Source organism: Aulostomus chinensis, chromosome 12, assembly GCF_037954235.1.
Source record: "Aulostomus chinensis isolate RoL2024-O1b breed Wild chromosome 12, RoL_Achi_v1.0, whole genome shotgun sequence".
NCBI lineage: Eukaryota > Metazoa > Chordata > Actinopteri > Syngnathiformes > Aulostomidae > Aulostomus > Aulostomus chinensis.
Genome location: NC_141331.1, coordinates 20,419,695 through 20,434,275, shown reverse-complemented (window position 1 = coordinate 20,434,275; position 14,581 = coordinate 20,419,695). Strand labels below are relative to the sequence as shown.

Sequence of the window (14,581 nt, the reverse complement as noted above, 5' to 3'; positions counted from 1 at the left end):
CTCTAGAGAGATGCACAAGATCAGTGTTTTAGTTTAGATGTGAAGATATGATGACAGAAGATGATGAAATCCTCTTGAGTTGGCCTGTGTACTGGATACCAGATCAGCATCATGATGTTGTAAGATCTTCACTCTTGCTGTGAAACTTCCCTTGGCCATTGTTAACTCGAGTCTAGTGCTCACCAGGCAGGTTGCCTTTGTGCTGGTGACAATGATAGCTGGGCTAAGAGAGTTGGAGGGGAAGCATGAACTTTTAACTTGCAACTTCCCTGATTTCTGAGAGAAAGACCGTGATGATGAGCACAAGTCCCATGAGTAAGATCCATTCATCTCAGCTTCTCTACCCAGTTCTCTTGTCTTTGCCATGGCACTTAAACCCAGATTCTTTCCCATGATGTAGACCACAGTCCAAAGCTTCTTCATCAAATGAAATGGGATCTGATGGATGATCACATTTTCTTCTTCCGGGTTGTTCAGAATACCACAGCTCATCTTCAGGGAACAGATGAAGAGGTGTAAAGAGTGAGAAGACAAACCTTTAGAACAAAGGTGCTCCTCATTCACAACAACAGATGCTGCAATGCTTAGCAGCTGCTGGGCCAGGAGACAGACCAACTCCAGCACCCCCTCCCCATCTCTCATCATGATTTCAAAAAGGATATACACAGCAATCCCCCGATCCTCCTTCCTTTACAGTGACCAGACGTCTAAGCAGCATCATTTTGGGCTTCACAGTCTCTTTTTTTATCCATTTCCACATTTCTGTCTGGGTGATGTGTCACAAGTCCTCCCCAACACCTCCAGTCTGATGTGTGGTAAACAACAGATGAGCCCTTCATCAGGCCTGGTGCTTTACACATGGTTGAAATTGAGCACCTTCAATTCCATCACTGTCTCTATCACCTCCGATTGACTATAACACCTCAGAGGGCAACAGTCACACCTACTGATTCTGGAGTTATGTGATGATATAAATAATGTTTCTCAGCCACTCCCAAACAAGAAAAATACTATAGGGAAGCATTTGTAATGAATTAAAGACCTTAAGGTCATTTCATCGATCATTGGTTTGTCTGTTTAGCTGCAGGACTCAAAATGTTGTTAATATTAATAAAATATGGTAGGATGATAGGATTTAGGTTGATAAAACAATCAGTTCGGTTTTGGAACTGATACAAATCTGGGCCTAGTGACATCATATTGTCTTGACAGATGTTTATGAACTCTTGGTAGCGGAAGCTGCCATGAAGTGCATTGCTAATATCACTTGTTACTGCTGAGCATCAAGTAGTGAGTCAGAGATTATGTTTTCAAAAAACTTGGAGGGTAAATTAAATAGCTCAAGTTATTAAACTTGATAGGTACAAGTCAATGCAGCAACTCAGGAATAGCTTGAGGGAATTTCAAACAGGCATACATCATGGAGGCATATCTGTTTAATTTTGGACCTTTGTTTTATCATGGACATCCCAGTACACATCTGAGTTTGGACAATTATATTTTCACTATCGCTTGCTAGCTTGTCAGTGTATTACCATCTTGTAGTTTTCTTCATTTCCCTGTAGCAGTCATTTCTTGTTTTATTTTGTAGTCACACCCCTCTTGGTTTGCTTTACTCCTCCTCTATATTTCCTCCCTGTATCTCATCAGATCATTAGCTCTGCTTTTGTGTCACTGATTGAGTTTGTCTTTTATTTGAGTTTGCTATCTGAGCCGTTGTCAGATCGTCTGTTTTGCTTCCGGTGTTCCTCTTGCCTGTTTATACTCCAGCCCATTTACCAGTGACCTATAAATTCAGTTTCTGTTGAGTTTTGATAATAAATGATAAAGTTCCGTATCTCCTGTGTGTCTCTGTTTGCAAGTGGGTCCAGATATCACCACTGCAAACCTGACAAATGGCTGTTGGTTAGAAATGATGAGCCTTCTGCTTTTTTCCTACTCGTGTCTGAAAGGACTCATTGTTACAAAAATGATTTTGTCTTTGGAGTGGTAAATCTTCTGCCATTATCATCCCTTAACTGCAAATGTTTTGTGCATAAACAGAAATCTTGACAGGCGTTGTAACTAGTGGGGGGTTGGACTCAGCAAAGGGTTCATTCCTGAAAACATTGCCTCTTGAAAGTGCAGTTTGAATTTGCATAATTATATCCAATGATGAAACACTAACAGTGTTTACTCCCAAATTGTACAAGACCATAAACCCTTGAACATTACATTCATATACATATAATTAACTAACATCTCACCCCAAACCCATAACCATTAATCTGCTGCTTAAACAGCCTCCTCCTCCTATAAAGCTTTTTGACAGATTTGTGAAACCTGGCTGCAGGGACTTGCTTGCATCCAGCCACTCATGTATTAGTTCCAAGTATTAGTGAGCAGGCTCATCTCAGTGTTGGCTTTCCAAGTGTTACTGTATGAGGTTTAGGCTCTTGGTGACAAGTTCCTCTAGACCAGATTGGAAAATGATTCCTGTATGGCCTTTTGCTTGAAAGAAGAGTCCACCTGAAAAAACAAAACGTCTTCCTAAATGGCTTTGCCATTAAAGCCTGTACTAGGAAGCATGATCAGAGGTTTAGCAAGATAACTTCAGGTTCAACTCAGGATTTTCAGTACTAAAAGGTAATATGTCACAGCGATAACATATATACACCTTCCTTCCTTCCAATCCTATAACCCTTGAGGGTCATTGGGGCACCACAGACAATCCGTTGACCAGCTTTCTCCACCCCTCTCTGTCCTTAGCAGCTTTCATTGCCTCACTTAGTTTGAAGTTGGTCCATTCTCGGATGTTGTCTTCCCATCTATTCTTTTGTCTTCCTCGCCTAATGCCTCCTTGTACAGTGCCTTGCAGGATGGTTTTTGTAAGGCCAGAGGATCTGGTGACGTGGCCACACCACCTTAGTTTCCATTTCTTGACGATTGTAAGCAGGTCATCATGTGTCCGATGGCTTGGCTGACCTTTTGCTGACTACCTCATTTGTGATGTGTTGAGTGTAGGAGATCCCCAAGAGTCTCCTGTAGCATCTCATCTCCATGCTCTCCATCCTCCTCTGCAACTCTGCAGTAAGGGTCCATGTTTTGCAAGCATACAGGAAGACTGAGATGGTGAGTGAGCAAAGTAGTTTCACTTATGATCCCAGACTTATGTTTTTGTCCTATAGGCTTGAGTTTTGCCAGAGCAGCAGTTGCTTGTGCCAATTTGGCAAGGACTTTTTGTTTGAATCCCTCATCAGACACTATTGTTCCCAGGTATTTGAAGCTAGTCACGGTTTCAAGTGCTTGTCCATTGACTTTAATGCAAGTATCTCTCACAGATAATTCTCATATTGAATATCTGTTCTGTGGTGCTCCGTCCTGCCCTCAGTCTGGCCTGTTCTTCAGCAATGATGAGTTCAGCTTGGGGTTTTAACCTGTTCAATATTATTGTCAGGAGGACTTTGCTTGGGTGGCTGATAAGACTGATGGTGCTGTAGTTTTGGCACAGTTGTAGATTGCCTTTTTTGGGAAGTGTGATGACAAGTGACTGGGTCCATGATGTTGGCCATTCATGTTATTGCCGATGCAGATGAAGACGTTGATCATCGCTTCTCCCCCTTCTTGCACGCGCTCTGCTGCTATCCAGTGATCGTACTGGTGCCTCCGTTTCTCCACGGAGATTGGGGAGCGTTACTCATTCCTCAGTGGATTGTGGGCATGCCAAGACTGTTGGATCACCACAGGCTTTGTGGTTATACAGCTGGGAGCACCACTTGGTCCACCTGTCCAAGATTTTCTGTTGTTCTGTAAGGCATTCACCAGTCTTTCTCTGGATTGCATGGACTCTGCTCTATGTTTTTTCCTTTTCAGCTCCTTCACAGCAGCTTCAAGCTGTGAAGGAGCATATATAAACAAAGGTACATAAAAACTGTGCACATGCACCACCCGCTGACCATTCCCCTCTCATGGAGAATGTTGTCACCATTCATTCATTGATAAAAATGACATTGCGCGTGGATCATTGGATGGTCTCTCTAGAGTTTGACAGAAAAAATCCTATGGCATTTTCTGACAAGTACTGTATGATGGAATACTTTATAATGGCCAATTTGAGGAACTAAACCCACTATATTAATATATAGATAATATAATCTACTCATTCTTTTTACACCTAATAAATCTTTGAGGTAAACTGATCAAAAGTTATTTGTTGTTCTCACTCCAACCTACAGTAAAACCCAAGGTGCTCATACCTTTCAAGCTGTCGCTCCCAATCTCCGGAGTGCTCTTTGATTCCTGTGGAATTTTTGTAAAGCAGCTGAAAATGTTTTCATTTAGGCAGGCTTTTAGTCAGCCTATCCTAATAATTGCCTCCTTTCATTTATTTTGCTCTGTGTGACTCTTTTGTTGTGTTTCACCGTATTCCGGTATTTGATTATGACTCCTTGTGTTCATTTTTTTATGTGACTTTATCCTCTTGGCCCTGTGCTGTTTGTTGTCATTGCCATTGTTATAACTTTGTATTTGTCACGTATGCAAAGCACTTTGAAATATTGTATGTATTAAAGTTGCAATATAGATAAACTTTACTCACCTTTATATGTTTGTTGCCAGAGAGATGGATTGCAGTCTGAATCTCACAGACTGTCTCAAGCTGCTTTTCCTCATAACTGGCGCATTAACGTATTAAGAACCAGCTGCAGCTGAAAGAATGACACTAATATTTACATGTCTAATATTAAATATGCCGTTATCTATGCCACCCATTCATTTATTGTCAATCAAAGATGATACCCTCAGAACTACTTGTGCTGATTAACAGTTATATTACATTTTACTTAATTGAAGCATTCACACTGTTGGCGATTTCTTGCCAGCTTTTCTCCCTGCTTTGGCTGCAGTGTTCTTTTAGTCTGGTTTATGGGTTTATATTCATTGATATTCCACCCAAAAAGTTGATACTTCAATCCAAAAATGTGTTTTGGCTCTTAAGTACACACACATAATTATTTTGAGCAACAATTATTATTTTCGGCCTGCATTACTTCTGCCTATTTAGGATGACCATACTTTCAAACCTCTAATCTGGGACACTTTAATTTTACCACAGACTCACAGATTTGGGATTATGGTATATTATAACATGATGGATTTAAATTGTATTGTTTCATTCGCACACTTTCCCGGTGGTGCCACCATGTAAGGTGCCAACCTTCTCACCAACAGCAAATAGTAGAAGGTTAAGTGTCTTGCTCAACATGGTGTTTAAAGGAAATAAAACCAGTGACCTTTTGGTTACTAGAAGATCTCTCACCTCTAAGCCATGCAGCTCCAAAAAAGATTGAAAAAAAAAAGGCTCCCAAAATGGAATTTTTCAAACAGAGTGGTTGCTGTCTCATTTGAGATTGACGCAAAGTCCAGTATCTGGATTATTTGTGGATAACGTAGTCGTGGATAACAACAATGATAATCTTTCCTGTCTGGTGGTTTAAAGCATCCTCCTCAACAGAGACCAGATGACATAGCCTTCAGCAACTCAGCATCGTCAGGCTCAGTGATGTTGGTCACAACAGCTTCAATGTTGGTGCAAGTGCATGTAATACCCTCATTGTGAAATGTTCAACTGAGGCCTGCAGCAAACAAAAGCTCTGGTTATCCTCCACAAGGCAGTAGCCAAAGATGCCCTCTTGAATGGCTCAATTAAGGTGATTGCCTCACTCAAGTAGGTCGCAACTGTGCCCCTTCCAGCCCGTACCCATCACTAATGGTTGCTTTTTTAATATGGTTTTGTATGTTTCCACTGTGGAAAACCCAACAGACACTTGCAGCATACTCATTGCTGGGTACTTTTTAAATAAAATTTTAAATGTCCTAGTACTCTTTTTAAAATGCTGACTTTCTTTCTTGAATGACAGCTAACCTCGCTCATATCACACAGGCTGGGTTAGCTGAGCAACAAATGTCACATGGACATTGATTAACACTCAGAAGACAAATTACTATTGAAGCTTGACGTTCGACACATTGTTCTTTTTTTTCTGTTGGCTTAAAAAGCAACAGCCTTAGAATGACATTAATTGACATATGAACAGACAAATCTGTCTCAGAATTTTTTTTTCAGTTTTTTTAGAAATTTATTTGGATTGAGGACACAAAGCTTAAAACTATGTACAGTATATTTAGTTTGAAGGTGGTCGCAACTGTTGGCTGATAGCAGCTACAGCAACAAACCAACAGCAGAACTGCACAAAAACATCTGTTTAGAAGCTCTCATGCACATTGTCTGGCATAAACTGAGGCTTGTTTATCTAGCGGTACGATCGAAAACACTTCAATTTGAGCTAAAATCAAATGATAACTCATCGCTTAAGTGCTACCTAGGAGTACAGTGTATTCAGTTGAACAAACTTACTCTCTCTTTTCTTGTCTTTGGTTGCATGTCATTATGAGGTCTGTAAAGGGCCCAGCAGACTTAAAATAAACAGTATTTGCATTGTAACAAAATAAAATGGAGCCTCTGCTTTTTAAATACTAGGCTCAGATCAAAACAACATACTTTAGCAGCAGGTGTTTGGATGCAGGCTAAGCTGTTTCTCTGTTCATCCAGTGATTTGAGATTCTTAAGTATGCATTTACACTGATAAGGGTTATGGAACAAAATGTAAATTCACCAAACAGGCTGGTTTGAAATAGTCACAATGCAGATATTTTTGTACTATAACCACAGTGAAATATAAACTTATAGAGGAAATAGATTAAATTAATGCACATGTTTGTAATGTTTGATTTCATTTTCAATGTCTTATGCATCAACTGTTTACTCCTCATCATAGTTGAGTTTTGGAGGAATCCCGCTGCCTGGTAAACCTGGCACCTTCCTCAGGAAGAACTTCCATGGCTGCATGGAAAACCTATACTACAATGGAGTCAATATCATAGACCTGGCCAAGAGACGCAAGCTGCAGATACACAGTGTGGTAGGTTAAATTTTTACTTTTCTGAACATTGCACCCACTTTCATCCAAAACACTTGTATGATGTCATTAGTCTTTCTCTCCTTGTGGCTTCTGAGCGCACCGTGAGATTGTGGGTTTTGAATGACTACTGCAGTTAGGTTAAAAAAAAAAGCTTTTCAGTAGTTAATTAGAAACGTCACGTTCTCCTTTGACATATTTTCTCAAAGGTGAAAATATGTTAAAGGGAAGGTCTTTTCCCTCTTACATCTCTTCTTTGTTACTTCAGAATGCAGGAAGAGTGTAATAAAGATGTTTCTGTGGCAGTTCCCAAAGAGGTAGAAAATGATCCAACACTGTATTTAGTTCATCCATGTACTTCTTTAATGTTAGTGACAGATCCGGGATCTCCTGCTCATGCATCCCAGGCAGAATCAATGACTTAGCTGCAAGTCACCTTATTTGAACTCTTGAACATCTGGAAGTAGTTAAAGGTGTTTTACAAGGGGGTCTCACAAATCTCCTGAGCACCAGGACTAGTTGGTGCCGTTCCGACAACAGGAAGGGACTCATAAATGGTGAAGATATCACAGACACACGTTCCAAGAACGTTTGTCTTTTAGATCTACGTAAGCTTATATCATGTATATGCTTGACTTGTAAGTATACGTGAGCACAAAGTATTATTAAAAAATAATATATAAGACAACAGAAAAACACTTAATATCAAAGAGTTAGCCATGTATAGTTAGCTTGAAGCTCATGGCTAACTGACTGCTAACAAAAGCGCCAAAACCCTGGCTTGCTCTTTCTGCATTCTGAAGTCATAAAGTATAAACTTTGTGAGCTCAATACACCAATTACTGAGTACATGAAAGGCAAAATGCATTTTTTGTTTGAGGTATCGCTTTAGGCCTTTTTCGATCAAGAGCCAAACCGTTCACTCACAATACATTTCAATAGGCAATACCAACATGTTTGTATTTTTAACATGTATGTTCATATCTGCACCCCACAATAATTCAGCCAAAGCTGTCACATTTTTGTACTTCCTCTGTTGCCAGTTTCAGAGTTCAGGAGAGTCACTGAGGTCATTGACAAAACAAAGCTCCATTTCTGTGATCTAAACGTTTGTCCAGTGATATTTCTTGGAGAAACATGTATATTCTCTTCACAATCAAAATGTCACCTGCTAGATGTGTGTGCTTATTTTAAGAGTGCTTCTGTTGAACTTGTTCTAATACTGTCCTTATCATCCCTGATTCCCTGGATAATATCAGCCCAAACACCAAACTGCTATTTCTTTCCAAGGTTCTAGAGTAATTTGTAACTAAAAAACTAAGGGTTTGGTTTAGACAGGTTTTTTTTTTTAGTCTGTTTGTGTTTTATCAATTGATTTAAATCTAGGTTAAAGGCAAGGCTGAGGGTATACACCCTCAAAATGATGGACGATCTGCTGTTGCCTGCAGATGTTGTAAAGTTTGAGTGCTGCGGGATCACGGTGCAGCATTTAACACTGTTGATCATTCCTTTTATCTCAATCGGTGGACATCTTTACTTTAGTTTTATTAAATGGTTTCATTCTCTCTCAGACAACAGATCTTTTTGTGTAGAACTATGAATGACGTGGGGTAGCCGAGGGGTCTCCAGACTGCTCTCTGTTCTGTCATATCATCTATCCACCCATTTTCTACCACTTAATCTTACTTACTTAAGGGTTGCGGGGGAGGGGGGGGGGCTTTCCTAGCTGCCTATGGGCGAGAGGCGGGGTTCACCCTGGACGGGTCACCAGTCCATCACAGGGCCAACACATATAGACAGACAACCATCCACACTCACAGCCACATATACGGTCAATTTAGAGTATCCAATTAACCTCGTCCCCTCTTGATGTATTTGGCAACTTCCTGCAGCTAATAACTGATAAGACTGAGGGAGTGAATTCTTCCCTTCAAAATCTATATATAGACTCAACATTATCGTTTTTGAAAGTTATGCATGCTTGTTTTTCCCTCTAATCCCAAATGTTTGATATGACATAAAAGAGCTCAAGTAAGAGCAGAACAGTTTTATTTTCAGAGTGAATGAAAAAGTTTGATTTGCACAAGATTTACAGTGTAAATCATAAAAATGTGAAAAATGTATATGACTCAAACTTTTTTTTTTGACAGAGCAAAAAAGGCAGAGTGTTATCCTGTAATTACTCTTAAAAATACTCAACCAGTTTTGGTTTATATACTCAATAACGAAGGATCCTGTTTTTAGGACCCCACTTTAAGTTAAAAAGGAACAACTGGCACCTCAAAGGACATTGGAATTTATCACTGAAATAATATGTGTGGGCAGAATGTGACATGAATCTAACAGACTTTTCTTTAAACCAAATTTAAAAAAAACTCATGGGAAGTTATTGGTGAATCAAGGTGATGGTATCAGTCAGTATGTCGGCCTTGTGGTCTGATATTATTCTTTATAAATGTGAACACTTCACACAAGAAGAGAAAGTATTCAGCCTCAGGTACGATTGAGTAAATAAAAGCTTTTGGAGGATATCTTACAGTGCAGAATATCATACGAGGAACAAAAAAGATTGAAAGAGAAGAGAGGAGAGTGCATGATTAAATAAATAAATATATATTTATATATGTGTGTATCTATCTATATATCTATCTATATGTGTGTCTGTATGTACTGTATGTTTGTATATATGTATATTTAATGCTTTGTATACTGATGATTACCTGTTTGCATTGCAAGTGTAATTTTGACATCAGCAAATTACTGCTAAACAAAAAATATTGGTCAAATACAGAATTTGACCTGAGGGTGCTGGTAGAGGGAAAGACGGGACTGCCAAAACCAATTACAGTTCATCCCGGGGGACATGAGTAACATGGCTATTGAACCTCGTGGCAGTTTACCCACCAGTGGATCAGATATTTCAATTAAAATCACAAACGTTCACCTCAGAGTGAATATATATATATATATATATATATATATATATATATATATATATATATATATATATATATATATATATATATATATATATATATATATATATAAATGCCTGGTGGTATACTGACAGGTCCCAGAAGAAAGGTGACTGCATTGCTCGATATAGATGCTTTAGTGCTATGTCCCCGTCTCTCAGCTGATCTGAGAAAATGTTGGAATAGTCAGATTTCAGGGATTCTGATCAGAAATTGGATTGAAAGAACATGAAAACAGTCATTACCTCCAATGTAATGGATTCATTTGGAGAGTCAACCTGGCACACCTATCAGATGGTGACCCGATGAACCTTAAGCTACATCTCATCTGAGCAGAGCCCTGCCTCTAAAGTCTGATTGCTGCATTAAAAGTCCCTTACTGACAACAAAACGCTAGAGGTGGAAAGAGAGCAGCTGCCATGATGGAAGCTGTAATGGAATTTCAATGGGACAATCTCCTAGAGGTTGATGGAAGGGAATCACATGGAGAGTCAAAGAGCTGTGATTGCCATGTGCCGCCCTGCAGGCACTGATAAGTCTATGACCTCAGCACATGCCACTCGTTGAATGTTCCTGCCACAACTGGTGCATTGCATACAATTAAAGTGAAACGCCAACTTTAATCATTTTCTCGTGGTTTCAGTACAATATTGGTTTGAAGCAATTCGATATTAAATAGTTTTTCCAATTCCTCTAGGATCTTCAGCTTTTTCTGAATTCCTCCTCACTTGTTAGAATACACAGCCTCTAAGCCACAGATTCACTATTGCAGAGAAATTTGAATTCTTCAGAAAAAAGTAGAATGCACTGATTGAGTGAATAATTGTCCATTGGCAATTTTGTGCATGGCTCCTAATTAAAGCTCCAAGCACCAATGAGCAACCTTCATACCCCTGCATATTTTGTAGTGTGTGGTTGTTCTGGAGAGCAAGAGACTGTTGAAACTTGTTGATTTTATTTGGCTTTTGCAGGTAGGAGTAGACTAATACGTGCACTGTTATGTCACTTCCTGTGTCCACTAGCTGACATTAAAGAACACACATTTCACTATGTATTATGTTGCCGTGTAGTTCGAAGCCAACACATTATTATCGATTCTCACATCTGCCACAAAAAATGTGCATATTTCAAAAAAATATCAAATTAGTCTTGTTTAAAAGTCGGCAGTTAATCTTTTGTATCATCAGTAGCAGCACACATTGCTGTGGATTATTTAATTAAAATGGTAAAAGGTTTATTTAGATTTTAAATTTTTCAGGGAAGCATTTGCTTATTATTTGTTTCCCTTTTTCTGCATATCAGCAGGATTTCCATACAAACAACAATCAATTTGCACCCAAGGATAGAAGTAAATCTGAGTCCCTGTCATCTTCTAGGGCAATGTGACCTTTTCCTGCTCGCAGCCCCATCTGGTGGCGTGCACCTTCCTGAGCGCCAACAGCAGCTTCCTGACAGTTCCGTCAGTAGCGTCTGCCACAGGGGGTTTCTCTGTCCGCTTTCAGTTCAGAACGTGGAACACGAAGGGGCTGCTGTTGTCTGTACAGCTAAACCCAGAGCCACAACGTCTGCAGCTACAGATCAGCAACGGTCGGCTGCACTTGACTCTTTATGGCTCAGGACAACACAAGTCTGAGATCTCTGCAGGTGAGTCTTGTTACATGCACACACATGACTCAGAAATCACTCTAGGCTGGACTTGCGTTCGTTTTCTGGAGACATTACTTGCTTAACCTTAACCACTGACCCAAAAGTCAGTCTTTGATCAATTGGGGACATGGTTTTTGTACCCAGTTGCTCATGCCATCCTGAATTAACTGGTCTACTTACATCTTTGTGAGGACTTTCATTGATGAAATGCATTTCCTAGCCCCTCACCCTAAATCTAACCATCTCAACTGACCGCCTGACCCTAACCTTGACCTTAACCTTGACCCTAACTGTAACCTCGACCCTAAAACCAAGTATTGACCTTCACACCTTTGAAGATGTGAGAACTGTCTAAATGTTCTCACTTTCCAAAAATGTCCTCATTCTGTTGGTTAAATTTGTATTCTAGTCCTCAATTTGTAGCAAGTACAAGAATGCACACACACACACACACACACACACACACACACACACACACACACACACACACACACAGGATACGTCTGCATACAGATGTACATGTTCATGGAATAAGTACGATGGCTGCCAACACACAGTATGATTTCTCAAATCTACATTTAATTGAGGTAATCATTGGTAGAAGTACTGTACTTAGCTCACATGCCAAAGCAGGAATATGTCTTCAAAAATTTTCTTGAAATGAAAATTTGAAGTTAATCTTAAAAATGATTCAAGTATCAAAATTATTCATGACACAAGAGAAATGACTCCTGTGAGCAGAGGTAGAAGGAGTATTGAAATGTTTTACACAAGTACATTTTACTAAAATTAAAGTGAAATTACCAGTCCAAAACTTTAGTTAAGTGTTTAAAATTTACTTAAAATGATAGTTATTTAGCTACCTGTTTAACAAAGGGGGGGGGGGGGGTTAAGTCTCAAAACTAGGTGTGTTTAATTAAAGGACAATCTTTTTATTTCGGCCTAAATTACTCAGTAACGGATGCATTATAAACACAAAGTAAAATACCTGAAACCAAACCTACTTAAGTGTGAATGAAAAATGAAATTACAGATTTTAAAAACTATACTTAAAAATGTACAAGTGAACAAAAACTACTCGATTACAGTAAGGTAAATGACAGAATTAGTTAGTTTCCCCCTTGCCTGTGAGCAGTAGGACTTCTATTTCTGCTTTATAATGACTTAATAATGATAATGAAGTAATCACTTCTTTACTGATCAAAAGCATCTAACAACTTTTGTATGTAATTGTTGATAAAGAGGAGAATAGGAGGATTTTTTGTGGGGTGGAAGCTCAGTGAGTGTCTCCTGTGGTAGCGAAGCAAAGTTAACTATGGGAAAGAACTTTGTAGATTTAGAGGCAGTTGTTACCATGGTGATGGGTGTCTTAAGTAGTTCCAAACACAGTTGACAGTAAGAAAAACAACAAAACAATCATTGCGTGAGCTGCCCTGATACCACAGGTACTGATGGCTGCTGGGTGCACACCACCAACATCACACTGAGACAATGGTGTACATGAAGGAATTCTTCCTTTAAGACAACAGCTACATTAGCCAATCAAACCAGGAAGCCACAAATAACTCATTTGTTGCTGTAGCCACTGTATTGTTCTCCATTTCATTCAGGACTAATTTGAAACTTTGTGCAGTTTACAGAGTCAGTGATGCACTGTGGCATTCAGTCAGTCTTGACTCCAGGAATTTGCTTCTCACTCTGACTGTGGATGGCGAGGCATTGTCCACGTTGGATCTGTGGGAACAACTGGAGGCAAGAGGGCACATTTACTTTGGAGGTTTGTGGATCCTCTCAATATGTTTCTGCATTCTCAGAAATAGTACACCAAGTATGAGTCAGTTTATGTACCCCTCGGGCTTGTGTTTTTGACCTAAAAGTACATCCAAAATTATTATTGAACCTTAAAAGTTCCCCCAAAATAAAAATTTTATGATTATCTACTTACCTTCAGCAGATGGAAGGTTAGTTTAAGTTTTTGTGGTTCACAAAACACTGTGGAAGTTTCACAGGTAAAGGCATTGCAGTAATATCAGAAACAATTGAAGTGAATGGTGACCAATTTCAAAACGTTTAAAATACAAACAAACAGTAAAATCATAATGCCTCCATACTGCTTGTCCCTTGAAATCAAAATGTCCTGAAGCCTTGACTTGCCAGTTGTTTTATAGAATGTTGGTCACCATTCCCGTGATTGCTTAGTGGATTACTCCAGTGCCTTTTTCCCGTTAAACTCCAGCAGTGTTTTCTGGTCTAAAATCTTGATCCGACCTTCCATTGGAAGGAAGGTAAATATGACTGAAATATTTTTACGGTGAACTATCCTTTTAAGGTATCTATATGTACCCTTTTTAAAGTCAAAAAGGCACAGAAGTATTTCGAAGGGTACACAAGCTATACCTGAAAGGGCATTCCCTCAAGGACAAAGCATTCAGTAAAACTGGATACTGGATTCTCAAGTTTATTTCTCTTCAACACATACTGACCTTTCCATTCAGGCTGTCCCACTATGGACTGTCAGGACCCATCTATGGCCTTCCAAGGGTGTATGCGGCTCATCATCATCAACAGCCAGCCAGTGAATCTCAGTCATGTACAGCAAGGGCTGCTGGGAAATTATAACGAGCTCCAGTTTGACACCTGCACTATAAGGGACAGGTAGGGTCATGTTTCATTTGTCTATACTTTTATTGCCTCCCCCAAGGAGTGAGTGAATATGTTAGCTGAGTTCATTGTCTGTTACCATCATGAATTCAAAATTTGGGAGCTGAATTTTCCCAAACTTAATGGAGGGGTATACTACGGGGAAAAGAAGAACCCCTTACACTGTAGATCTGTTTATCATACTGAAAACAACATTCTTTACTGACTGATGGCAGTATCCGCTCTACAGCGTGCCCTTCTAGAAGAAACAGTATGTGTCAAATAATAGCTGGAGAAATGTGATCCAAGTTGGTAACAGGGAGTTGTGCCCAAATTGTAAATTCAGAGATGCCAGTGGGTTAA

General features: G+C 39.4%; 1 protein-coding gene across 1 annotated transcript in view; it reads left to right on the top strand.

Moving 5' to 3' along the window:
• Nucleotides 1-14,581, top strand: part of LOC147252456 (contactin-associated protein-like 5) — a 93,253-nt gene that overhangs the window by 40,787 nt on the left and 37,885 nt on the right. Inside the window, exons 7-10 of the mRNA XM_086220771.1 lie at nucleotides 6,816-6,959; nucleotides 11,308-11,575; nucleotides 13,212-13,355; nucleotides 14,074-14,233. Of these exons, the coding sequence (XP_086076897.1) occupies nucleotides 6,816-6,959; nucleotides 11,308-11,575; nucleotides 13,212-13,355; nucleotides 14,074-14,233 (716 nt within the window). The remainder of the gene's footprint in view (nucleotides 1-6,815; nucleotides 6,960-11,307; nucleotides 11,576-13,211; nucleotides 13,356-14,073; nucleotides 14,234-14,581) is intronic.